This window comes from Sus scrofa, chromosome 5 (genome assembly GCF_000003025.6).
Source record: "Sus scrofa isolate TJ Tabasco breed Duroc chromosome 5, Sscrofa11.1, whole genome shotgun sequence".
NCBI lineage: Eukaryota > Metazoa > Chordata > Mammalia > Artiodactyla > Suidae > Sus > Sus scrofa.
In genome coordinates this window covers 89,620,439-89,647,851 of record NC_010447.5, presented here as the reverse complement: position 1 = coordinate 89,647,851, position 27,413 = coordinate 89,620,439, and the positions used below count along the sequence as shown (strand labels likewise).

The 27,413-nt window shown below is 39.7% G+C and overlaps 1 protein-coding gene across 2 annotated transcripts in view; it reads left to right on the top strand.

Annotated features, from left to right (window-relative positions):
- MRPL42 (mitochondrial ribosomal protein L42) overlaps positions 1–16,239 on the top strand; it is a 30,163-nt gene extending 13,924 nt beyond the window's left edge. For both annotated transcript variants that reach the window (XM_013998085.2, XM_005664266.3), the window contains exons 5-6: positions 2,761–2,924; positions 16,063–16,239. In XM_013998085.2, the coding sequence (XP_013853539.2) occupies positions 2,761–2,924; positions 16,063–16,108 (210 nt within the window). In that variant the 3' untranslated portion in view covers positions 16,109–16,239. The remainder of the gene's footprint in view (positions 1–2,760; positions 2,925–16,062) is intronic.

The following is a 27,413-nucleotide window of genomic DNA, read 5'->3' as shown; positions in this document are numbered from 1 at the left end:
AAACATGACAAAGTTTAGATTTGCTTTTTTTTCTTCAAGGAAGTAGGTGCAACTCTAGTGGGCCCTATGACTCTCTAGATCCTAGAAAGCATACATTGCACACCGAGCTCCTGGTTGTGTGCAGAAATACCGACTGACACTGGCTTTGAGAATGTTAAGATGATTTGTATCTTTGGTTTTGTAGTAATTCACATTTGAATCCAAAAGATGTTGATTATTTTCCATGGCCAGCTAAAAAGGTCTTTCTTTCTGTTTCGACCAGACTTACTATGTTTTATTAAAAATAAAAATGTTTTTCTAGAATTTAGGATTTCTAGTTTAGGTAAATGAAGATGTTAAACCAGGGGCAAAAAATAATGATTAGGAAAAATAAAAATTAAGTACTAGGTGATTCTTTTTAGTGGTTAATTGAGTGGAATATTTCAAAAGTGGAAATTTCAAATATTTGAAAATTCTTTTTTTTTTTTTGGTGTTTTTGCCTTTTCTTGGGTCGCTCCCGTGGCATATGGAGGTTCCCAGACTAGGGGTCAAGTAGGAGCTGTAGCCACCGGCCTTCGCCAGAGCCACAGCAACGCGGGATCCAAGCCGCATCTGCGACCCACACCACAACTCACAGCAACACCAGATCCTTAACCCATTGAGCAAGGGCAGGGGTAGAACCTGCAACCTCATGGTTCCCAGTTGGATTTGTTAACCACTGCACCGCAACGGAAACTCCCAAATATTTGAAAATCCTTAAAAGGGAAATTCAGGATGACAGTTCTGAATGTTTTTTAGAGTTGACATTCAGTTTTATTTTATTTTTTCCTTTTTACTGAAATATTTTTGTATCGTTTCTTTGAAGTTTGATCAAGGAGATCAAATACAACCTAAAAATCAGTTTCAAGTCTGCAGAGGCTTTTGGTTTAGATTTCTGTCTAAATGTCCTTTATCTGTGTGCCTGGAAAAGAAAATATTTTTAATCATACGAAGCAGAAAGTATTTGTGATAGAATAGAATTGAGCCTGCTTGGGAATAGGAAGAGAGACAAACATTGATACTTGATAATATTTGAAACATTTAGGCTTTATTGATTTATTTATTCCACTATAGCTGATAAAACATTTAATCTTTAGCAACAAGTATAGTGACATAAAGAGAAGAAACTAAGAAGTTCCCTAGTGGCACAGCAGGTTAAATATCTGGACTTGCTGCACCTGTGGCACAGGCCTCAACTGTGGCACAGGTTTGATCCCTGGCATGGGAACTTCCACGTGCCATGAGTGCTGCTTTTAAAAAAAAGAGGGAGGGGGAAAAGGGAGGGAGAAAGAGAGAGAGAAGGAGGGAGGGAGGGACTTGCTAGTCTTGCACTTAATATATTGCCTTTTAAAAAGGTTTTGTTTTTTCATGTACATAAGCTAAATGAATATGAATATATGCTATAACAATACAGTGGCAGAATGTAGTAGTTGTCATTGATAGTGTATGAATATAAAGAATACATCTGTGTTTGAATTACTTCTTTTATGATTGTAAATCAGATTTTCATGTGTTGTAATACCTATAAATGGTATTTATGAAGCAAGGCAATGTTAGTCTTGTGTTACATGGTATCACTTAATACATAAATTATCGGGAATCTGATTTTGCAGGACACTGATTTTGAAGGGCTTTAGTCAGCCACTGTTGATGATGGATACAGCATATATTATATATCACTCATGTGGTGGGAAGAGATGAGATTTTTAGTAATTAATGTCTTCAGGGGAAAAAAATACATTACCATAAAGCATCGTTTGATGGCATTTCGGTCGTCTAAAATGAAAACTTTGAAAAATTTCCTGCTTGTTTTGGATATAAGAAATGCATTTTCAATTAAAAGTTTTTCATTGTTTCTCACTTTAATGATATGCAAGGTAGAGACTGAAAACTTTTTAAGTTAAAAAATAGCACATGGAGTTCCATCATGGCTCAGCAGAAATGAATCTGGCTAGTATCCATGAGGACCCAGATTCGATCCCTGGCCTCACTCAGTGGGTTAAGGATCCTGTGTTGTTGCATACTGTGGTGTAGGTTGCAGATGCAGCATAGATCTGAAGTTGTTGTGGCTGTGGTGTAGGCCAGCAGCTACAGCTCCGATTAGACCCCTAGCCTGGGGACCTCCATATGCCATGGGTGTGGCCCTGAAAAGACCAAAGGGGGGGGCACAATTTATAGTTTTGAGAAATAGAAACTAAAGTAATAAGTACTTTATTATTGGGGGAAGATAACTTTTTTTTTTTTTTTTTGTCTTTCTGCCGTTTTCTTGGGCCGCTTCTGCGGCATATGGAGGTTCCCAGGCTAGGGGTCGAATTGGAGCTGTAGCCACCAGCCTAGGTCAAAGCCACAGCAACATGGGATCCGAGCCGCGTCTGCAACCTACACCACAGTTCATGGCAACGCCGGATCCTTAACCCACTGAGCAATGGCAGGGATCGAACCCGCAACCTCATGGTTCCTAGTCGGATTTGTTAACCACTGCGCCACGACAGGATCTCCAAGATAACTTTAAATAAATAAGAACTTTATTATTGGAAAGGAAGACAAAACTTAATATGAGAAGGAAAATATTTATAATTCTTTAATGAATAATGCTACTAATTGAAACTGTTCTAATGACTGACTTACCTACCTTGAGGTACTGTAAAGAATTCCTGAGTGTGGTAATTATCTTGTAAACTGAATCAGGTGCTCGTTAACCTTCCTACATTTTGATGTTGTTCATTGCTGATTATTTTGTAGCCTATCCCTCGTCCAGATCCTGTACATAATATTGAAGAAACACATGATCTAGTGCTGAAAACCAGATTAGAAGAAAAAGGTGAACATTTAGAGCAAGGACCCATGATAGAACAACTTAGCAAGATGTTCTTTACTACTAAGCACCGTTGGTATCCTCGTGGACAGTAAGTTCTGTTTTACTTCTTCAACTCCTACGAGACACTAGAGAAATATGTAACTTTTCTCCCATTAACAGACTTCTGCATTTGTACTCTGCATGAAGGAATTAACACCCGTTATGATTACCTACCAAATTGTATTTTTTTTTTTTTTTTTTGTCGTGCCATTTCTTTGGGCCGCTCCCGCGGCATATGGAGATTCCCAGGCTAGGGGTCCAATCAGAGCTGTAGCCACTGGCCTACGCCAGAGCCACAGCAACATGGGATCCGAGCTGCATCTGCAACCTACACCACAGCTCACGGCAATGCTGGATCTTTAACCCACTGAGCAAGGGCAGGGATCGAACCCGCAGCCTCATGGTTCCTAGTCGGATTCATTAACCACTGCGCCACGACGGGAACTCCCCAAATTGTATTTTTAAATCTACAAATATTGTAGGTAAAATGAAATAATACTTCTTTTTTTTCCTTTTTGGGGGGCCACCCGTGCAGCATATGGAAGTTCCCAGGCTAGGGGTCTAATTGGAGCTGCAGCCGCCAGCCTGCACCACAGCCACAGCAACACGGGATCTGAGCCATGTCTGCCACCTACACCACAGCTCATGGCAATGCCAGATCCTTAACCCACTGAGCAAGGCCAGGATTGAACCTGCTTCCTCATGGATACCAGTCGGGTTCTTAACCTGCTAAGCGGAAGTGGCAACTCCTTTTTTTCCTTTGTTTTAGTGGGGGTGTTTAACCAGAGTTTTCAATGAATGTTGCAAGAGTTCTTAAACATGTTTTCATTCTGAGATATGGTCACTTTATATATTTTTACTCATCTTCTGATGAACAGTTGATCTTGTCCTTAGCTATCCATCTATTTATTTAACAGATTTTGAGTTACTGCAGAAAAAAAGTTGAGATGGAGCAAATGATTGGACAGTATAATATTGTTCTTAGTTATTGTAGAAACTACAGTTGCACCTCCATTTCCAAGTACTCACATTTTATTACAGTCTTACCTCTTAACTGACTCTGGCTTTAATAAGTTTTCTTCTTTCATAAATTATTTTGCTCTCTACTAAACTAAGAAACTGAAGCTAAGAGGTAACTTTTTTTTTTTTAATTGTTTCTAGTTGTTTGGGCAAATTTTGTTTTTATTCACTTAATCACCCAATAACTAGCACTGGGCTGGCACATTTATGGCAGGACATGCTTATGGAATTAATGAATATGCAGTCATTCAACTGCTCTAAGTGATGGGTGATCAAACAACACAACTCTTACTTGTAAGTTGATTCTAGTCAAGGAGGGAAAGAGTAGAGGAAATAAGCAAAATCAAGTAATTGAGATTTGAAGGATGGTTAGGAGGTAGCCACGGGGAAGGGGGACAAGGCTTCACAGGCTGAGAATAGCCTGTCAGAGAGCAAGCTGGGGAAATTGAAGTAGTTCAGCTTGAATGGGACCCAGAACATGAGGAGGGAATGTCAGAAAGATCTTGTGAAGGCTTTTGTGTTCTGCTGCTCAGTTTAGGTTTTATTACATCAACATCCCCAGAGTGTATGCATTAGAAAATCATTAAGCAGACTCGTCTGTATTTGGATAAGGTAATACATAGAAAAATCGAAGTCAGGGAAACCTGTTCTGAAACTATTGTAATAGTCCAGGTGAAATTTGTCAAAGATCTGCATGCAAGGACCAGGAAATAGAAAAGGGGAAAGTAAAAGAGGAGGCTATTTTTAAGAACTGTAATTAACAGCAGTAATTTACCCGACTTGGTTGTGGGTAGGAAGAGAGAAGGAAGAGATAGGAGACGCTCAAGTTTCTGTCAGGTGTCGGGGGGGATGGCGGTGTCACCCATACAAGCGGGGAAACGGGTGAGAGCAAGGAAGGTGACCCCTTGTGGGCTGTGTTGAGGTTGAAGGCTCTGTGGATCATCTGGTGGGAGCAGTTTGAAAGCAAGTGCATGTATGGATCTGGCTTGGTTTACGTTTTCAGTTTCTCTTTTAGAAGGTACTTTCTCCCTTATCTGTAGTTACAGTAGAGATTCTTCCTGGCTCTGCGTTACACTCCACGTCTTGCTGAAATTCATTCTGAGAGCTTCAGTTACAGTCATTATATAGATGATACGCAGCCTGCTCCATTATGCTTTTTTTTTTTTTCTCTTTCTTTTTAGGGCCACGCCTGAGGTATATGGAGATTCCCAGGCTGTGGGTCGAATTGGAGCTACAGCTGCTGGCCTACACCACAGCCACAGCAATGCAGGATCCGAGCTTTGTCCGTGACCCACACCACAGCTCATGGCAACGCCAGATCCTTAACCCACTACGTGAGGGCAGGGATCAGACGCGTAACCTCATGGCCCCTAAGTCGGACTTGTTTCCCCTGGGCCCCGACAGGAACTCCTCCATTATCCTTTTTTAAATTTCCTCAGTCACATTTCCAGTGGCATTGTCCTCAGAATATTTCTAACTAGATATCTTTCCAAAGTTTTAAATTAATTATAACAAAATACAGCTTGTCTTTTCCTGTCTTAAAAAACCCTCCCTTCATAATCTTTCTCTAGTAAAAGTGATATTTCTATATAAGTTTCCCAAGGAAAAAAAAATTTTTTTTTTGGCCATTCTGGTATCTTTTTTAATATAAAATAATGTTTATTTTAATTAATCAATTTCCTTATTAAAGTATAATTGATTTACATATTTTATTCGTTTGAGGTGTCCAACATAGTGATTGAGTATTTTTATAGATTATACTCCATTTAAAGTTGTTACAAAATAATGGCTATGTTTTCCTTGGCCGCGCAGTATGTCTTTGTTGCTTATTTACTTTGTACACAGTGGTTTGTGTTTCTTAATCCCTCACCCCTACCTTCCTTCCCCCTTTCCCCTTCTCTTTCCTCACTGGTAACCACTAGTTTGTTCTCTCTCTCTGTTAGGCTGTTTCTCTTTTGTTTTACACATTTGTTTCTTTCTTTTAGCTTCCACATGTAAGTGATAACAGAGTGTTTGTCTTTTTCTGACTTATTTAAACATAGTATTGTCTAGGTCCACCTGTGTTGCTGCAAATGGCAGCATTGTATTCTTTTGTGTGGCGGAGTATCAGTCCGTTGTATATGTTTATCACATCTTCTTTATTCATTCATTTCTGCCACTATAGTGTCTTTCAATTTCTATGTCTATTTTATATCCTCTTCCTTGATTTTTCTTAGTTTTTTGTTTGTTTGTTTTCAGGGCTGCACCCATGGCATATGGAGGTTCCCAGGCTAGGGGTTGAATCGGAGCTGGAGCCACTGGCCTACGCCACAGCCACAGCAAGTCAGATCCCAGCGGGGTCTGTGACCTACACCACAGCACATGGCAACACCGGATCCTTAACCCTGAACAAGGCCAGGGATCAAACCTGCGGCCTCAAGGATGCTAGTCAGATTTGTTTCTGCTGAGCCACAACGGGAACTCTTTCTTATTTAGTACCCACTTTGTTTATAATGCTGTCTCTGTTTTTCCTTACCTTTGTAAGTTAGGTTATGGGAAAACAAATTAGCAAGCCATTTTATAAGCCCCAAATCTAAGTCATTACTATATTCTGTGATTTCTTTTCATGATTCATAACATTGCTCATGTATAGTTTTTATTTGTCATATTATCCAAATATTTTAGTTCAAGCCCTGCCTTGAAATTTTTCTGTAGTGGATTTCAGAACCTGTTTCTTTCCCGAGTGTTTCATGTTGCTGCATTTTTTAAACTATCTTTTGTTCATATCCAAATTGCTGAAGTTATGAAAATTCTCTATCGATTGTAACATGAAAGGAGCAGGACTGAAGGCAAGAAGACCCTTGGGGAGTCTTAAAACCAAACTTGTTGTCTTCAGACATTTTTGCCTAATATCCCACCTGCGTTTAATCTTATTTACTTATTTAATCTCATTACTGCTAATTAGCTTTGACTACTAATTAATTTAATCTTCTGGTATATCTTGTCCCATCAGGATTCCTGAGGCAATTTGAATTGTGAGCTGACTTTAGATACAAGTGATTATCCCAGTATCTCCTAGTAAAGAGTTCAACATAAGAGCTTCAGATGCTAGCTTATGTATATGAAGAAACTTTTTCTGTAGGTCTTGTCCTTGTGATCTTTTAAAAATTTAAATATGCTAATGTGTGATTACTCATCATTTGACCCATATTTATTTGGTATCTACATATATATTTTGGATTAATATAAGCCATTTTCAAGGGTTGGTTTCTAGATGTCAGCACTTCTTAAACATCAGGCAGTATATAGGAGGGTGTTTTACTAAATATTACACAACTCTTTTTTTTTTGGCCACATCTGTGGCATATGGAAGTTCCCAGGCCAGGAACTGAATCTGACCCACAGCTGTGACCTGTGCCACAGCTGCAGCAACACTGGATCCTTAACCCACTGCATCAGGCCGGCGATTAAACCTGCACCTCCTCAGCGATCCAGGCTACCGCAGTTGGATTCTTATTAACCCGCTGCACCACAGCAGGAGCTCTTAAATATTTCAGAATTTAAAAATTATGGCAGTCAAGAGAAAGGGACCCATTGTGGGGTTTTTTTTTTTTTGGTTTTTAGGGCTGCACCCATGGCATATGGAGGTTCCCAGGCTAGGGGTCCAGTCAGAGCTACAGCTGCCGGCCTACACCACAGCCACAGCAACACCAGATCCGAGCCGCATCTGTGACCTACACCACAGCTCATGGCAACGCCAGGGATCCTTAACCCACTGAGCGAGGCCGGGGATCAAACTGGAAGCCTCATGGTTTCCTAGTCAGGTTCATTTCTGCTGCGCCACAGTGGGAACTCCCCATTATGAATTTGACACTTGGGGTATACATATGTATAAAACATCTTTTAAATACGTTATTAGAAGGTATAACATGCTTGTTTAAAAGTATTTTTAAACAATTCAGAAGTATTTAAAGCATAGGGTAAAAATCTTCCTTTATATCTACTAATGTTCTGTTCCCTGTAGACGAACATTGTTAAACTCTACCTGCCTGAAGAGCTCTGTCTCATGTTATCCTCAGTTAGGTGCTTTTTGAACTCCAGTAAAGTGGAACTCTTTTCTGAGAGTACAACTTTGTGTTAAAGAGGCCTAGATTCACTCATCTTGTCTCTGCTACGTACTAGCTATTCACTCTTGTTGTCTATTAAAGCAAATAGAATTAATAATGTCCAATTCACTTAGTGGCTTTGAGATTAAAATATATCGTACAAGTTAAGCACCTGGCATATATTATATGTTCAATAATAATGTGGTTAACGTGGTAAATGATAATCATTAGTATTGTCTCCTACTCATAGCTTCATAGCTTTTATCTTAATCTTTTTGAAGCATCTTTTTTTTTTTTTTTTTTTTTTTTTTGGCCTTTTCCAGGGCCACACACATGGCATATGGAGGTTCCCAGGCTAAGGGTCTAATCAGAGCTGTTGCTGCCGACCTACACCACAGCCACAGCAAAGCGTGATCTGAGCCGCATCTGCGACCTACACCACAGCTCACGGCAACGCCAGATCTTTAACCCACTGATCAAGGCCAGGGATCGAACCCGCAACCTCATGGTTCCTAGTCGGATTCATTAACCACTGCGCCACGACGGGAACTCCGCAAATAATTTCTGAAGCATCTTTTCTTAAACGGGCTCTTTTGAGATATAATTTACATACCTTGCGTTTTTTTGTTTTTTTTTTTTCTTTATGCCGCACCTGTGGCAAATGGAAGCTCCCAGGCCAGGGATTGAATCTGAGCTGCTGCAGAGACAATGCCGGATCCCTAACCTGTTGTGCCACAGTGGGAACTCCAACTTCATGAGTTTGGCAAATGTTTTAAGGAAGACATTCACCAGTTTAAGTATACACTTTTTTTTTTTTTCTTTATAGGGCCACACCCACGGATATGGAAGTTCCCAGGCTAGGGGTTGAATAGGAACTGTAGCTGCCAGCCCACATGGCAGCTTACGGCAACATCAGATGCTTAACCCAATGAATGGGTCCAGGGATGGAACCTGCACCCTCATGGATACTAGACAGGTTCATTATTGCTGAGCCACAGTGGGAACTCCTAAGTATACACTGTGATGTATTTTTACAAATGTATACAGCTGTGGAATTATATTACCACAGTCATATTGTAGATTATTCTCATCACTCCAAAAAGTTCTCCCATATGCTTTTGTAGTCAGTTTACTCTCTGTAATCCCTCACTCTTAGCAGTTATGGTCTGCTCTCTCTCACTTTCTAGGATTTCTAAAATTTCATGTTTTACCCTTTCTAGAAGCATATAAATGGAATTATGCAGTGTGTAACCTTCTGTGTCTAACTTCACTGACTATAATGCTTTCGAGAGTCATCCGTGTTGTCGCGTACTATGTATACCAATAGTTTGTTCCTTTTTATTTCTGTATGGCCAGACCACAGTTTTAGTTGTCTTTTTTAGAGCTGAACCTGCAGCATATGGAAGTTCCCAGACCAGGGGTCGAATCACAGCTGCAGCTGCCGCTCTGCGTCACAGCCACAGTAATGCCAGATCCGAACCACGTCTACACACCACAGCTCATGGCAACGCTGGATCCTTAACCCACGGAGAGAGGCCAGGGACTGAACATCCTTGTGGACACTAGTCAGGATCTTTACCGCCCAACCATGATGGGCACTCCTAAACTACAGTTTATCTGATAACCAGTTGGACATTTTGGAGTCTTTCCAGTTTTTTGGCTGTTATAAATAAAGCTGTGTAAACATTGAAGTGCAGGTTATTTTTATTTATTTATTTTTTTGCTGTTTAGGACTGCACCTGCAGCACATGGAGATTCCCAGGCCAGGGGTCGAATTGGAGCTACAGTTGCCGGCCTACACCACAGCCACAGCAACATGGGATCTGAGCCACGTCTGCAACCTACACCACAACTCACGGCAGTGCCAGATCCTTGACCCACTGAGCGAGGCCAGGGGTCAAACCCACATCCTCATGGTTCCTAGTTGGATTCGTTTCCGCTGCACCGTGACGGGAACCCCTGAAGTGCAGGTTATTGTATGGACATGTCTTTATTTCTCTGAAGTAAATACCTAGTGGTAGGATTACTTGGTCATATAATAAGGACACGTTTACATTCATAAGCCACTGTCAAAGTGGCTGAAACATTTTACACTCCCACTAGCTGTGTGAGAGTTCTAGTTGCTCCACATTCACCTCAATATTTGGTATCATCTGTTTCTAAAATTTTAATCATTCTTTTGGCTGAACAGTAGTATTTCATTACGGTTTTAACTTATGTTGCGCTAATCAATTACTTATGATTTTGAGCAGCTTTTCATGTGCCTATTGGCAGTCTATACATTTGTGTTTTTTTTATTTGGTTGGTTTTTGGTAAAGTAGCTGTGCAACATTTTTGCCTATTATTTAAAAAACAGATTAATTCTCTTAAAGTGTAAGAAGGATCAAATCCTTTATGAGATCAAAATCCTTTACGAAGTAAAAGTTTTGCAAATATTTCCTCCCTGTCTGTGGCTTGTTTTTTCATGTCCTTAATAGTGTCATTTGAAGATCAAAAGTGTTTTCATTTTGATGAAGTCCAATTTATAAACTTTTCCTTTTTGTTCAAGCTTTTTGCATCCTACTTAAATCTTGTAGTTCCATGGTGGCTCAGAAGGTTAATGCTCTGGCATTGTCATTGCTCTGGCACGAATTCATTCCCTGGCCCAGAAGCTTCTGTGTGACCCAAGCTCAGCCAAAAAAAAAAAGAAACCAATTTAAAAAACTGCCTAAACCCAAGGTCACTAAGACTGTCTTGTGTGTTTTCGTCTAGAAGTTTTAGAATCTTAGTCTAACATTTAGGTCTGTAATCCATTTAGAGTTACTTTTTATGTTTGGTGTAAGGCATAGGTTAAGGATTTTTTATTTTTGGTATATTTATATCCAGTTGTTCCAATACCACTAGTTGAAAATGTTGCCTTTCCCCATTAAATTGCCATAACATCTTTGTTGAAATCATATGTGCAGAGTCCTGGACTCTATTTTGTTCTACTAATATATGTTTGTCTTTGGAGTTCCCTTCATGGATCAGCAGTTAAAGAACCCAGCTAGGATCCGTGAGGGGGTGGGTTGGATCCCTGGCCTCGCTCAGTGGGTTAGGGATCCGGTGTTGCCATGAACTGTGGTGTAGGTCACAGACTTGGCTTGGATCCAGTGTGTCTGTGGCTAGGGTAGCAGCTGTAGCTCCGAATCAGTCCCTAGCCTGGGTACTTCTATATGTCATGGGTGTGGCGCTAAAAAGCAAAATTAAAAAAAAGATATATATAATCTTTATATATTATATGTGTTATATATTATATAAATATATAGGGTTTTTTTTATCTCTCTTTGGAATACTTCACTATTTTGCATACTGTAACTTTAAGTCTTGAAACCAGCCGTATATCCTCTGGTTTTGAGACTAATTTTAGTAGCTTTTTAATATATTTCTAAGAGTTTTCTGTGTAGATGACCATGCCATCACTGAGTAAGGACAGTTTTCCTTCTACTTTTGCAATCTTTATGCTTTTTATTTCTCTCTCTTGCCCTCTATAGGTAAAGATTGTAAAAGGAAGTTTTCTTTTTTATTACTGCTAATTTTTCTTATTCTGAAATTTAACTTATCTAGTATTAATATAGCCTGTCCAGCCTCCTTTTGATCAGAGTTTACATGCTATATCTGTTTCTATTCTTTCACTTTTAACCTATCTGTGTCTTTATATTTAAAGTGGGTTTTATTTATTTATTTATTTTTGCCTTTTTTTTTGTCTTAGGGCCACACCCGAGGCATATGCAGGTCCCAGGCTAGGGATCTAATTGGTTGCTGCCAGCCTACACCAGAGCCACAGCAACACCAGATCCGAGCTACGTCTGCAACGTGCACCACAGCTCATGGCAACTCTGGATCCTTAACCCACTGAACGAGGCCAGGGATCAAACCCTGTAACATGTAACTATCACATGCAACTATAGTGTATTAGATACGTGTTATTGTTACATTTGTAGGTGATCTCTAGGTTTCAGCTTCCGCTCTCTTCTTTCTTCATCAGGGACACAACTTCTGTTTTGTAGTTTTCTGGAAGACCTCTAATACAGTATCCTTAATACAGTGTGTGGATGCTTAGTTACTGTCTGATGGAATATTTTACCTAATTTTCTCCACAGCTTCTTGAAGGTCTTCTCTTTTTCTTTGAAGGCTGCTTTAGGGTAGTGTTTGGGATGGTCCACTGGTAACTTTCCCAGTGATTCCTGGAAGCTTTATTCCAGTTCAGCTGTCAAGTTATGTGGGCTGATCTCATTTCCATTTTATCTGGGTGGGTCACCTGTGGATTCAGATATTCTCTATTATCAGATTCTGAATCAAGATCATTAAAGGCTTTAGGATCCTAGGGTGTTGCCCACCTCATTCAATCCTGAACCTACCTTGAATGACTGGCCTCACCCAGGGTGGGTGGACTGGGAATATAGGTAGTATGACTATACAGAGTTGATGCTGAAATAGTCCAGTGGTAGTAAACACTGGTGATTAGATTATCTCAAAGCTGGGAATCTAAGGTTAAAATTGTTGCCAGGAAATTTATGAATTGGGTATTGCTGTTTCCTAATCCTGGTAATCCTTTTTACTTTAGGTTGGCAGTTCAAAGAGTCTGCTTAGACTTGGGCTTTTTCTTGAGACTGGCTACTAGAATTGTTTAAATTTTTAGTATGAGCGATGAGGAAACTCAGGACATTGGGTGTGTGGTTAAATTGAACTTTTAGTTTCCTACCCTCTGCCTTTTCCTGAATAACTATTTTTATATTCATTTGTGTAAAAGTTGATTTCAAAAAATAGCATATGTGACCATGAGGCTCCTCCTACTTCCTGTTTGATGATGAAAACAAATTAAACTTGATTCGCCACTGCATTAAAATTTACCTCAAGTAATGGGGCTTTAAACATACTCTCTGAAAGGTACTCCTTAGGCAAAATCAGCTATTTTGTACTCCTTATAGCAGTTTGCATTAGATAGCTCTTCTGTGAATAGTTGTTGAGGGTGTGATTCTGAATTGCTTTGCCCTTCTCTGCATTCCCAAGTTATCCCATTAGCCTTTAGTGTTGCCAGTTGTCAGGAAGCAGGACATAGCAGTGCCCTCAGTTGCCCGCGTCTGTGTTCAGGCTCTTCTTCCTTTCCTCAGTGTTCCTCAGTGGGCATGAAAAAATATAAAAAAGTCAGTGGAACATTCCTTCCATTACCGTTCTTTCCAGACACATCATTTTAGCAGTGTTACAGAGTTCGTAGTGGTTGCATTTTGTTCTTGTGATTTTTCTCATTAATTGGACCTTAATAAGTTCGTTGAAACTTTTCTTTACATATCCGTAGTTCCTGTACTCTCTTGGTTTCTCTTGCTGATTCCTTTTCGTCTCCCTTATCTCGAAGTTTTGGGGGATCAGTCCTTGATCCTCTCCTCTTTTGTGTCCCATTCCCTAAGATAATGATCTCATCCCATCACGTGGTTTTAAATACCATCTGCATGCTGATGGCTCCCAAATCTGTTTCTTTCTGTCCCTTGACCTCCAGAACTGTGTATCCAATGCCTGCTGGACATGTCTAATGGACATCTAACTTAATGTGTCTCTAATCGAGCTTCCTGTGGTCGTCCACAAACCAGTTTCTCCTGCAGCCTTCCCTGTTTCAGTTAATGCCAGTTTCATTCTTCTAGCTGCTTGCACCAGAAATCTTGGTATCATTCTTGACGCTGCTTTGTACCTAACATCTGGTCTACCAGCAAATCCTGTTGGCTCTCCAAAATGTATCTTCTCTGATTTGACCATGTGTCACTCTTCTCTCTGCTCTTATCCTGGTCCATGCCACCATCTTCTGCCTGGTTTATAGAAGTGGCTTTCTAACTGATCTCCCTACTTCTGTCTTTGCTTCCCTAAAGTCCAGTCTAAGCACACAGCTAGAGTAACCCTGTGAGTAGCCCTCAAACATTCCATTAATTCCTAAAATTTTTCTCTTGAAAAACCCTCAAACTGCTTTCCATCTCACTCAGAAAAAAGCTAACTATTATCTAAAGAATCTATGTAGTTCTCGTTGTGGCTCAGCAGGTTAAGAACCCAACTAGTATCCATGAGGATATGGGTTCGATCCCTGGCCTCACTCAGTGAGTAAGGCTGTGGTGTAGTTTGCAGACATGGCTCGGATCTGGCATTGCCATGGCTATAGCATAGGCCGGCAGCTATGTCTCCAATTAGACCCCTACCCTGGAAACTTCCATATGCCAAAGTTACAGCCCTAAAAGGAGAGAGAGAGAAAAAAAAACTGTGTGAGCTGACCCTGTTACATTTCCATTCTCATTTCCTATTCTTCTCTTCCTTGTTCACTCTATTCCAGCCACATGTCCTCTTTGCTCCTCCTTGAACATGCCCCCCCTTCCACCTCATAGCTTTTTTACTTTCTGTTTACATAGAATACACTGCCTGCTGAAAAAGATAGCTCTCTTAACTTCCTTTGAGTGTTCACTCACTGAGCCCTCCCTGGCCAACTTGTTTATCTTGTTTTTCTATTATGCATTGCAGTGTCAGCTTCATGAGGGTGGGGCTTTTGTCATGTTTTGTGTATCATAGAATCCTTGGCACCTAAAATTAGTGACTGGCGCATAGGAGATGCTCCACACATTTGAAAATGAATGAATAAATGAATGAGCAAATGATCCTGAGAAAATAGCTAACAGGACTCCACTAAATGTGAAGTTATGTTGAAATGATGGAAGGATTGAACGAAGTCTGGATAGAAAGAAGGATCTGGAGAGTAATTCTACGTTTCTGAAATATAAAGCAGTCCTGTAAATGTGTGAATAAGCAGTACCACTTCCATTTTCCGTGACATTGCACATTTTTCAGTATACTTATTACTAATCATCTTTTATTGTTTATTAAAACATGACTGCAGCTAAAGAGGCCTCTCTTTCAGAGCCAAACATCCCCCTTTTAAAATTATTTATTTATTTATTTATTTATTTATTTATTGTTTTAGGGCCACACGTGCGGCATGTGCAAGTTCCCAGGCTAGGAGTCTAATCGGAGCTGCAGCTGCAGGTCTGCAGCACAGCCCCAGCAACACCAGATCCGAGCGATGTCTGCAACCTACACCACAGCTTACGGCAAAGTGGGATTCTTAACCCACTGAGCAAGGGCAGGGATCTATAGCACATCCTCGTGGATACAAGTCGGATTCTTAACTCACTGAGCTACAGCGGGAACTCACCGAACATCCGCTTTTACATAAAACTTTTTTGTTTTGTTTTGTTTTTTTGTTTTTTTGCCATTTCTTGGGCCGCTCCTGCCGCATATGGAGGTTCCCAGGCTAGGGGTCTAGTCAGAGCTGCAGCCACCGGCCCACGCCGGAGCCACAGCAATGCAGGATCCGAGCCGCGTCTGCAGCCTACACCACAGCTCACGGCAACGCCGGATCGTTAACCCACTGAGCAAGGGCAGGGACCGAACCCGCATCCTCATGGTTCCTAGTCGGATTCGTTAACCACTGCGCCACGACGGGCACTCCTACATAAAACTTTAATTGAGCACGTTCTGCATGTTCACATGGTGCTGTTTATTTTTCTTTTTTTGGCTGCACCTGCAGCATATGGAAGTTCCGGTGCCAGGGATCGAATCTGGGCCGAAGCTTCAACCTACCCCACAACTGCAGCAATGCTGGATCCTTAACCCATTGTGCTGTGGATTGTGCGGGATATCAAACCGGCACCTCCACAGAAACAAACTGGATCATTAACCCATTGTACCACAGTGGGAACTCCTGTGCTCTTTCTTTATGATAAAGATAAGCATTAGTTTTTAATTAAGGAATAGTCATTTAAATTACTGTATTGAAATTATCTCAAGATCTGAAAAAAGACTTTCTAAATGCTTAATTAATAGGAAACAATTTTCACGGCAGGGAAATGTGGCTTATTACTAAGAAATATCTGCCTGAGTTGTGTCCTGCTCTGTGTGTATGTGTGTGTTTTAGGTTTCATTGATTTTTTTTGAGTGCCGATAAATAGCAAGCTAGAAATTTGATATTTCTATCAGGAGCAGTTAATTTTTATAAAATAATCTTATCTTAAATATTTTCTTCTTTTCAAGGTATCATAGACGTCGTAGGAAGCCAAATCCTCCAAAAGACAGATGATACTGAGATTTTCAGAAATCAGAGAGAAATGTTATCCTGCATCTCATTTGCCATTTGAGAAAATACAGTTGGGTATATTCACCAATATGTTATATAGTAAAATAATTAAAAGATCTTATCATATATTAGAATGTGTATTTCTTTATATATAGTAAGTAATTCTGGATTTGACATTCTTATTTACAGAAGCCTATTTTATCATTTTTTACGTTTTGTTTGTTTGTTTGCTTTTTTAATGCTGGACCCGCCACATATGGGCATTCCCACACTAGGGGTCGAATTGAAGCTACAGCTGCTGGCCTATACCACAGCCCCAGCAACACGGGATCTGTGCCTTGTCAGTGACCTACACCACAGCTCCCGGCAACGCCAGATCGCCAACCCACTGATTGAGGCCAGGGATCGAACCTGCATCCTCATGGATACTAGTCACATTCGTTTCCGTTGTGCCACAACAGGAACTCCCCATTTTTTCCTTTAGAGTTATTAAAGTCTACTGTTTATTTTTATGTGTCTAGTATGACTAAGTACCTTTACATTATCAGCCAAATATTGTTAACAGTGTAAATACTCTTAGTAAAAATGTGCATGATCCCCCTGAAGGCAATTTTTAAATTACCTTTGAAAAGAAACTCATGAGGTCCACACAGAAAAGAGATGTTATAATGTTTCCTTTTTTTGTGGATCTGGGAAATAGTTACATTTTAATCAGTTTCTATTCTCTACCAGCTCCTTTATATACATTATTATTAAATTCTGTCAATAATCCTTTGAAGAAAGCAGTCATCCCCATTTTACAGTTAAGGCTAAGTGACTTGAGCCCTACTTACATAGCAGGTGAAAGAGCCAGGATCTGAACTGTCAGGCTCCAGAGCTTGTCTATGACATATCGCTATGACATGTAGTGTTTTCTTTCACCCAAGAATGTACTTTCCTAGAAAGAATATTGTATTATTCACTTCGAGATTTTTTTTTCCTGTCTCAAAAATTATGCTAGCTTTAGAACACATGAATCTCTGTGATTAAGACATTAATACTACTAAACTAGTCTTACAAGAATGTTAATAGTCTGTTCTGTTGATTATCATTACCAGCTTATGTTTGACCCGTAAAAGCATTGCTGTCTCTGTGATTTCTAATATTTAGGAGTTGAGGAGTCTTTTAAGAAAGTGAAAAGCTGCTTTACATACTTGTACGGTATTTGCGATGTTTTAAAATTTGACTTGAAAAATGATTGCACATTCAAAGTCTATGCTTAATCTTGTTCTTTTAATAAAGGAACGCTAGCCGAAGGTTCAGGTGATCAGTAAAATGAAAGAAATAGTGAATAGGAAAGAGTAAGAGGAATGTTAACAATGGCTGCCCTCTGTTACTGAAAGAAAGTGTTTTTAAGTGGTTTATACTTTTTTCTTTAATAACTTATTAATTTGTTGGGAAAGATCAAAGGAAAAACAAGTCCATAGAATTTGATAATCAGGAGTTCACTGGTGGCCTAGCAGTTAAGGACTCAGTGTTTTCACTGCCGCAGCTTGGGTTAACTGTTTTGGGTTTGATCTCTGGCCCAGGAACTTCTGCATGCTGCATGTGTGGCCAGAAAAAAAAAAAAAAAAAAAAAAAAAAAAAAAGATCCAAAACACCACACAAAAAAGTATTTGAGGGAGTTCTTTAGTGGCTCAGTGGGTTAAGGATCCGTTGTTGCCGTGAGCTGTAGTGTAGGTTGCAGACACGCCTCGGATCCTGTGTGGCTGTGGCTGTGGCGTAGGCTGGCAGCTGCAGCTCCACTTCAACTCCTAGCCTGGGTATTTCCATGTGCTGCAGGTGTGGCCCTAAAAAAAAAGCCAAGCATTTGTTAATCAGAAATATTAACCAGCTATGTTTGAAAATGGATATTTTTTTTTCAGATTGATTTACATCCACAAATTTTTACAAAGATTGAGGTAAGCCATGTTATAAAAAGTAGGAAATAGAGTTCTCTGGTGGCATAGCAGGTTAAGGATGTGCCATTGTTACTGCTGTGGTGTGGATTCAGTCCCTGCTTCAGGAACTTCTGCTGCTGGGCGAGGCCAAAAAGAAAAAATTTATTTAAAAAAATAGAAAGAATCAGTGTTCCCATCGTGGCTCAGTGGTTAACAAATCCAACTAGGAACCATAACGTTGCGGGTTTGGTCCCCGGCCTTGCTCCAGTGGGTTAAGGATCCGGCGTTGCCGTGAGCTGTGGTGTAGGTCGCAGACACGGCTCGGATCCTGCGTTGCTGTGACTGTGGTTTAGGCCGGCTGCTACAGCCCCAATTGGACCCCTAGCCTGGGAACCTCCATGTGCTGTAGGTATGGCCCTAAAAAAGACACACACAAAAAGGAAGAGTAAAAGCTAAATTAATGAACAGATTTTCTTCTAAGTACAAAGATCTACTAAATAGAAATTGTTCAATTCTAAGATGGCCAAACCACACAGATTCATATGTTAGTGCTTTGGAGAATTAATTTAGTTTTTGTTGTGCTGGAAATATAGTACATTGCAGTTAACACTGTATATATAGTTCCTGGAATTTTGGTTTTCATGAGTTGCTAAATAAGTACATATTTCATCACCACCGCTTCCTCTCTGCTTCTCTCATTTCCCACCCCAGAGGACTAATCTATTATCCACCATCGCTAACATTTTATGAAAGATCCACTTGTTTGTCTTTCTAGAAGTTTGAAAAGTACGTAAAGTGTGATGGTTCTTAACATGGAATAAATTTAGCTTCATGGAAATCTTACTACCCAGTTCTTATTCTCATATTTCCTTCCCTTGGTGAGGTGGGTTAACACTCCTGAAATTGATAAAAAGCATTGTGGGCAAAACCACCAGAGGGCACTCTCACAAAGGGTTCATTTTGAACATCCCTCAGCCCAAGATGGTGACTTTTAATGTGCTTAATTTAGCAGACAGTATTTGAATATCCTTTGTGTGTGTGAGTCTGTCTGTCTGTCTTTTTAGGGCCACATGGGATCTGAGCGGTGTCTGCAACCTACACCACGACTCATGGCACTTAACTACTCCTTAACCCACTGAGGCAGGCCAGGGATCAAACCCGAATCCTCCTGGCTACTAGTTGGGTTCGTTACCACTGAGCCACAACGGAACTCCAGTATTTGGATATTCTTTAGGTAAGAATGACTAGTAAATGATGGTAGTGAAATTAAGTGAGGCCATTATTCATTCTGTTGATCTCATCATTAAGCATTTATTGAACCCCTACTACAGTTGAAGAGGCGGCATGCCTTTTGCCAGGCCAGTAACAAAAAATGGGCCCTTAAGGAGCATAATATCTACTTAACTAGTATCTACTGAACTTCTTAGTTTTTCTAATGGCATCACTTTTTAACTATGAATGTGATGCATCATTATTTTTTTAAATTAGAGATTAAATAAATAGAAAATAAAATTACTTCTAATTGTCCTGCCTAAAGATAGACCTAACATTTTAACTACCCTTCTTCTCTGTTATTTTGCTGCATAAATATATTTCAAAAATAAAAATTGGGGAGTTCCCTGCTGGCATAGGAGGTTAAGGATCAAGTGTTGTCCCTGCTGTAGATCCAGTTCAATCCCTTTCCCAGGAACTTCTGCATACAGCAGGTGTGACCAAAAAGAAGAAACAAAGTAAGAATTGTATTTGTCATGCCTGTTGTTTTGCTTATTTCTTTTCTTTTGGCCATGCCATACAGAAGTTCCTGGGCCAGAGGTTGAACCCGCACTACAAAAGTGACCTGAGCCAAAGCAGTAGCAACCCTGGATCCTTAACCAGCCAGGCTACCAGGGAACTCCAGCGCATGTTGTTTTATAACTTTTTCACTTAATATGGAGTTTTTTTTGCCATATCAGTAAATAACACTTATTTAGTAGATGCATATAATTTTGTAATCTGAATTGTCATAATTAACTCCCTGTTATTGGACATAGTCATTGTTTCTCTTTGTTCCCTGTTAGAAGGAACACTGTTGTTGGAGTTCGCTTTGTGGCTCAGTGGGCTAAGAACCCAGCTAAGAATCCATGAGGCCTGTAGTTTTCTCTTCTTGTAGTGTTTTTGTCCGGTTTTGATATTAATACTGGCATTGGTAATGCTGGCACATCGAATTAGGAGTGTTCCTTCTGCTCTCTCCTCTGAAAGGGATTGTGGAGAATTGATATTATTTCTTCCTTAACTGTTTGGTAGAATCTACTAGTGAATCATCTAGGCCTAGTGCTTTATTTTTTTTTATTTTTTATTTTTTTTTTGCTTTTTAGGACTGCACCGATGACATATGGAAGTTTCCAGGCTAGGAATCAAATCAGAGCTGCAGCTTCCAGTCTCTGCCACAGACACAGCTGCAGCAATGCAGGATCCGAGCAGCATCTGCGACCTACATCACAGCTCAAGGCAACAACATATTCTTAACCCACTGAGCGGGACCAGGGATCGAACCTGCATTTTCATGGATACTAGTTGGGCTTGTAACCCACTGAGCCACAACAGGAACTCCTTATACCACTACTTTAGTTTGTCAGTAGCATGGTCAGTGTGGTTATTTGAATTGACCCCATTGGCCTTTTCTGTCATTGCCATCCATGTGTAATTACCCTCAGTAGGATCATAGAGGATTGACTAGCAGACCTAAAAGGAACCTTAAAGATAATTATTGGGCACAGAGTTTGATTTTACAGATGTGGGGATTGAGATTCAATAAGACCAATTGACAGAACCAACCAATGTCTTCTTTCAACTTAAGGATGTTTTGGTGTGTGTGTGTGTGTGTGTACATGCAGATGAAATTTGCCTTCAGTAGCAGATGTGCCCTGTGGTACACTAGTAAAATTTTAGCCACTGGCACTGCTTGGTGGTGATTGCCGATTTCCATGGTGTAAATGCTCTCATGATGGTTGACTTAATCTACTAATGGTTTAACAACTGGCTTATAGAATTCTGAACATTTAATAACTGGATTTCACAGGTTGATGTGACCCCAATCTAGCATCCCACTAGCTATGCCCCTGAAACATACATTTACCATTAAAGCATTAGATCATTTCCTCTCTCATTCTGGTTATCTATTTAGAGACACTTCACCTTATTTGTTGATGAATATTTCCAGGGAAAAGTAAATTATTTCTTAGATGTCAGCTTCAGCCTTCACTTCCAGTTTCTTTTAAGGATATAAAGACTTGTTGACAAGTGTTTAAAACTACTTGGTCGGTCTTAGAACTTTGTTTATTTATTTTTTTTTATTTTCCCACTGTACAGCAAGGGGGTCAGGTTATCCTTAGATGTATACATTGAGAACTTTGAATGAATCCTTGAATAGCTGTTATCCATTGCTAATTTACAAATCACTTCAAAACTCATTGACTTAAAACAACAACCCCTTATATAGTTCACAGTTCTGGATATTCTTCTGATCTAGGCTAGGCTCATGTATCTGAGGTCATTAATTGGGTTAATGAGGCTGGCTAGTCTCAGATGGCATCATCCATATATCCAGTGATTGAATGACCATCAGTTGGGACAAAAAGAGGAACTATGTGTTTCTCATTATGCTGCACCCCAAGCCTGGCTTGTTCACGTGGCCTCAGGGTTTCAAGGATACAAGACTGGAAGCTGCAAAGCCTTCAGACTGGCTCAATATCACTTCCACAAAGCCATCCCAGGTTCAGAGAGGGGAAATAGACTACCTTTTGAAAGGAGTAACGTCAAATATTGTGGTCATTCCATCGCAGTAGGAATCACTGGTCTTAACTGACTTATTTTGGAGTTTAGATTGTCATGTGTTTCTAAGAGAGGTGATTGCACATGGTATGGTTGCCTCTCAGTAAGAAATTGAAGTTTTCCTTCCCAGTGTCCAAAAGAAGTTCATAACTTTTACTTATAAGCCAGCTCTACTTGAGTGATCACTTACTGATTCGCTCAATAACAATTTCTCTATCAATTAAACCACATATTTTAATACTGTCCCTTACACACTAAGTACTAGTTAGCTAAGGGTGGGATGGTGGGGAGTGGGGGGGTAGGCTAAACAATAAGGCAGTATGGCCTGCTTAGCAGTTGGAGGCCAGGAGTTCCCTGGTGGCTCAGCAAGTTAAGGACCCAACATCATCAGTGCTATGGCTTGAGTCGCTGTTGTGGGACAGGTTCAGTCCCTGGCCTAGGAATTTCTGCAGGCCACAGGCACCATTAAAACAAAACAAGACAAGACAAAACACAAAACCATGGACTCAGTTGATAAATTGTAATCAATTGATAAATTATGTAAAGTCATTCAACTTCAGGAAAAGAAGCAGTCACTGGGGATTGGATTAGATTATTTGGGGAAGATTGCTTTTTGGAGAACCATTTTTTTAAATTCACTTTGTTGAGGTATAATTTACATACAATAAAATGTACCCATGTAGGGAGTTCTTGTTGTGGCGCAGCAGAAATGAATCCGACTAGTAATCATGAGGTTGCAGTTTGTTCCCTAGGCTCACTCAGGATTGGGGATCCGGCATAGCTGTCCCTGTGGTGTAGGTCACAGACACGACTCGGATCCTGTGTTGCTGTGGCTATGGCCAGCAGCTGTAGATCTGATTCAACCCCTAGCCTGGGAATTTCCAAATGTTAAGGGTGCAGCCCTAAAAAGCAAAAAAAAAAAAAAAAAAAGCACCCATGTAAATGTATGGTTTAATGACCTTTGGCAAATGTACATACTCATATAACTGCCGCCAAAATCAAGATACAGAATATTTTAAAAAGTGAAGTATAGTTGACTTACAATTTGAGTTTCAGGTGTACAGCACAGTGATTCAGAATTTTTATAGATTATACTGCATTTGAAGTTAGTATAAAATCCTGGCTATACTCCCTGTCCTGTACAGTATATCCTTGTGGCATGTTTACTTTACACGTAGTTCGTATCTCTTAATCCTGTACCCCTTTCTCATCATTACACCCTTCCCTCTCCCCACTCGTAACCAGTAGTTTGTTCTCTGCATCTGTGAGTCTGTTTATGTTTTGTTATATTTGTTCATTTATTTTTTAGATTCCACATATAAATAATAACACAGTACTTTTCTTTCTTTGACCTATTTCACTAAGCATAATACCCTCCAGGTCCATCCATGTTGTTGCAAGTGGCAAAATGTCATTTTTTTATGACTAATATTCCATATGTAAGTATATGTATTTATGTCATATCTTCTTTTTACATTCATTTATTGATGGGCACTTAATTTGCTTCCATATCTTGGCTACTGTAATGCTGGTGTGAACATTCGGGTGCATTTATCTTTTCGAATTAGTGGGGTTTTTTTGCTTTTTAGGGCCACATCCATGGCATATGGAGATTCTCAGGCTAGGGGTCAAATCAGAGCTGTAGCTGCAGGTCTACACCAGAGCCACAGCAACACAGCTGTGACCTACACCATAGCTCACAGCAACGCCGGATCCTTAACCCACTGAGTGAGGCCAGGGATCGAACCTGCAACCTCATGGTTCCTAGTCTGATTCTTTTTTGCTGAGCCATGGAGGGAACTTCTTGAGTCAGTGTTTTTGTTTTCTTTGGATACATACCCAGGAGTGGAATTGCTGAATTGTATGGTAGTTCTATTTTTAGTTTTTTGAGGCACCTCCATACTGTTTTCCACAGTGGCTGCACCAGTTTACATTCCTACCAGCAGTGCACAAGAGTTACCTTTTCTGCACATTCTTGCCAACATTTATTATTTATTGATGATAGTCCTTCTGACAAGAGTATGGTAATGTCTCGTTGTGGGCATTCTGCATTTCTCTGGTGGTTAGCAATGTTGAGCATCCTTACGTGTGCCTACTGGCTGTCTGTGTCGTCTTTGGAAAAATGTCTGTTCAGGTCCTCTGCCTATTTTTTAAAATTGTAGTGTTTGGGTTTTTTTGATATTATGTTATATGAGCTGTTTATGCATTTTGTATATTAACCTTTTACTAATCATACCATTTGCAAATATTTTCTCATTCAGTAGGTTGTCAGTGGCCTCCTTTCCTTTGCAAAAGCTTTTAAGCTCAATCAGGTCCTGTTTGTTTGTTTATTTAGCTTTAGGAGACAGATCAAAAAAAAAGATTGCCAGGATTTATGTCAAAGAGTGTTTGGCCTATGTTTTCTTCTAGGAGTTTCATACTTTCCAGTCATAACATTTAAGTCTTTAATCCATTTTATGTTTATTTTTGTATCTGGTGTGAGAAAAAACTCCTAATTTCATTCTTTTCCATGTAACTCTCCAGTTTTCCCAGCACCACTTATTGAAGAGACTGTCTTTTCCCATTGTATATTCTTGCCTCCTTTGTCATAGATTAATTGGCCATAAGTAGATGGATTTATTTCTGGGCTCTATTCCATTCCATGTGTCTTAAATGCCAGTTCCATACTCTTTTGATGACAGTAGCTTTGTAATATAGGACGAAGTTAGGGAGCATGTGCTTCTGGCTCTGTTCTTTCTCAATGTTGCTTTGGCAAGAAGGAGGACATTTCTATAACCCCTAAAAATGACCTCTCGCACCCTTTTTCTGTCAGTCCTCCCTAACTCTCAGCCTTATTCAGTCAGAGGTAAGTCCAAAGAGTTCTCTTTTTCAGCTTCACAGCTGACGAACATAACTAACTGTAAACAACAGAAAGCTATGAGAAATTTCATTGCCAGTGAATATGGTTTGAAGTTTTGTGTAAGAATACAATTAGGTGCATAACTTCAATGACAAGAATGCATCTGGAGTACTTAAATTAAGGACATTTACCTAGAATTTAAGTCAACATACCACTTCTTTTTTTTAGGAAGTCTTAGTATTAAAAAACTCATAATGTGTGTAGTAACTTGGTTAAGATTATAAGTTATGTAAAGGCTAGTCAGTAAATTTGAAATTATTTTTATTAGGAGGTAATTGGAAAATATAATAAACAACTTTGATTACATGCTGATATATGGTAGTTCTCTAGGGGGAAAATTCTGTTGAATGTATTTGAATGTTGAACATCACTGCAAGAAACGAGTTTGCTCCCATCTTAGATATAAATTGGCCGCATAGAGTTATTAACTTGATATCTGCAGAATTCATCCATTCAGAGCAGGAAGGCAAGATGTCTTTCAGTGGAAGAGCAAAAACAAAAGGTAGAAGCTTTGAAGCACAGCGTTTCTGCAGATTGTGGTTACATGTTCCATAGTTTAATTACTGTCAGTGGAGGAGTTCCCGTTGTGGTTCAGCCGTAACAAACTGGACTAGTATCCATGAGCACTCGGGTTGGCTCCCTGGCCTCAATCAGTGGGTTAAAGATCTGTCATTGCTGTGAGCTGTGGTGTATTGTAGGTCGCAGATATGGCTGGCTCAGATTGGGATTGTTGTGGCTGTGGCCCCTAGCCTGAGAACTTCCATATGCCTTGGGTGTGGCCCTAAAAAGACAATAAGTAAATAAATAATTTTCAGCGGAGTAGGTGATTGTCTTGATGGTGCACATCTGCAAAAAGTTATCATCAAACTATTATCAATTGGATGGAATGCTTTGAATTTTATTTTCCAGTGAAAGAATTCCAGTTAGCAAATTTATAGATTTAGAATCCATTTATTTCATCAAAATATGATTTAAATTTAATTATAAACTTACAGGACACATTGTTCTAACTGGCAACTAATGAAAAATTTAAAATGAACTTTGAAATTATAGGAACATTTGCTTCACTTTGGACAAAAGTTAAAAATTAATATTCTGAGCATGCTGAAATTATTTTAATACTTGCTTTTTTCCATTCCCATCATCGTCCCTTTATAAACTCACTTCTTTTTTTCTTTTCTTTTTATGGCTGCACCTGCGGCATATGAAAGTTCCTGGGCTACAGGTCGATTTGAAGCTGCAGCTGCAGGCCTCTGCTGCAGCCATGGCAACACCGGATCTGAGCCACATCTGCGACCTATGCTGTGGCTTGCAGCAACGCCTGATCCTTAACCCACTCAGGAAGGCCAGGGATTGAACCAGCATTCTCCTGGAGACTATGTCAGGTCCTTAACCTGCTGAGCTGCAGTGGGAACTTCTTGTTCTTATGAATGATGTTAAAAGAACTCATAGAAGTAATTTAGATATACATCATTCTCTGAAAGCAGCATTGTTGTCAATCCAACCTGGATTAGATATTTTAAAAAGAAACAAACTCATTTGTCACATGGTGTTTCAAAATATTAAAACTTCAAAATATTAATATACACAGTATTTATTCAAAGTATGCATATAATGGGCTAATCTAGAGAATGGCTAAGTCATAATTTTCTTTACTTATAATTGAAGAACAACAAAATGTTAAAGGAGTTATAGAAATTCTCTATATTAATCCTAAATGCACATGTTTAGCAATTAGCAAGTTTTATCATTCTTTTTTCTCCCCCCCCCTTTTTTTTTTTTTTTGGTCTAATTCTACTTACAAGAATTTAATTTTATGTTTGTTGAATTAGATAATAAAAAATTTGTGCTTGTACTTTTTGGGGGTATTTCTTGTTGTTTGCTTTTTAGAGCCACAACTATGGCATATGGGAGTTCCCAGGCTAGGGGTCGAATTGGAGCTGCAGCTGCCAGCCTACGCCACAACCACAGCAACGCCAGATCTGAGCCAGGCCTGCAACCTATGCTGCAGCTTGTGGCAACACTGGATGCTTAACCCACTGAATGAGGCCAGGGATCAGACCCACATCCTCGTGGGTACTAATTGGGTTTGTAAACTGCTGAGCCACAACGGAAGCTCCTACTTTTTGTGTGTGTTTGTTTTTTTTTTTTTCTTTTTTTCATTTTGTCACCTTAAATTTTGTTATAATTTGTAAAAGTATTAGACCACAAATGGATTACAAAAACTGTCCCTTTATCACAAACGGTTTGACGACTCCTGTTTTTTAGCATTCTTTCCAGACAGTTATTCAGCTTTGGCTTGAACCCTTCTAGTAACTAGAAATTCACTACCTTTCCAGGAAGCTAGCTCCATTATTGGATGGTTCTGATGATTTAAAAATGTTGTCTTCAGTTTGGAGGTACCTTAGAAAACTATGTATAGAACTACCATCTGACTAGCAATCCCACTCTTGGGCACATATCCGGACAAAACTTTTCTTGAAAAAGACACATGCACCCGCATGTTCATTGCAGCACTATTCACAGTAGCCAAAACATGGAAACAACCTAAATGTCCATCGACATATGATTGGATTAAGATGTGGTATATATACACAGTGGAATACTACTCAGCCACAAAGAACAAAATAGTGCCATTTGCAGCAACATAGATGGAACTAGAGACTCTCATACTAAGTGA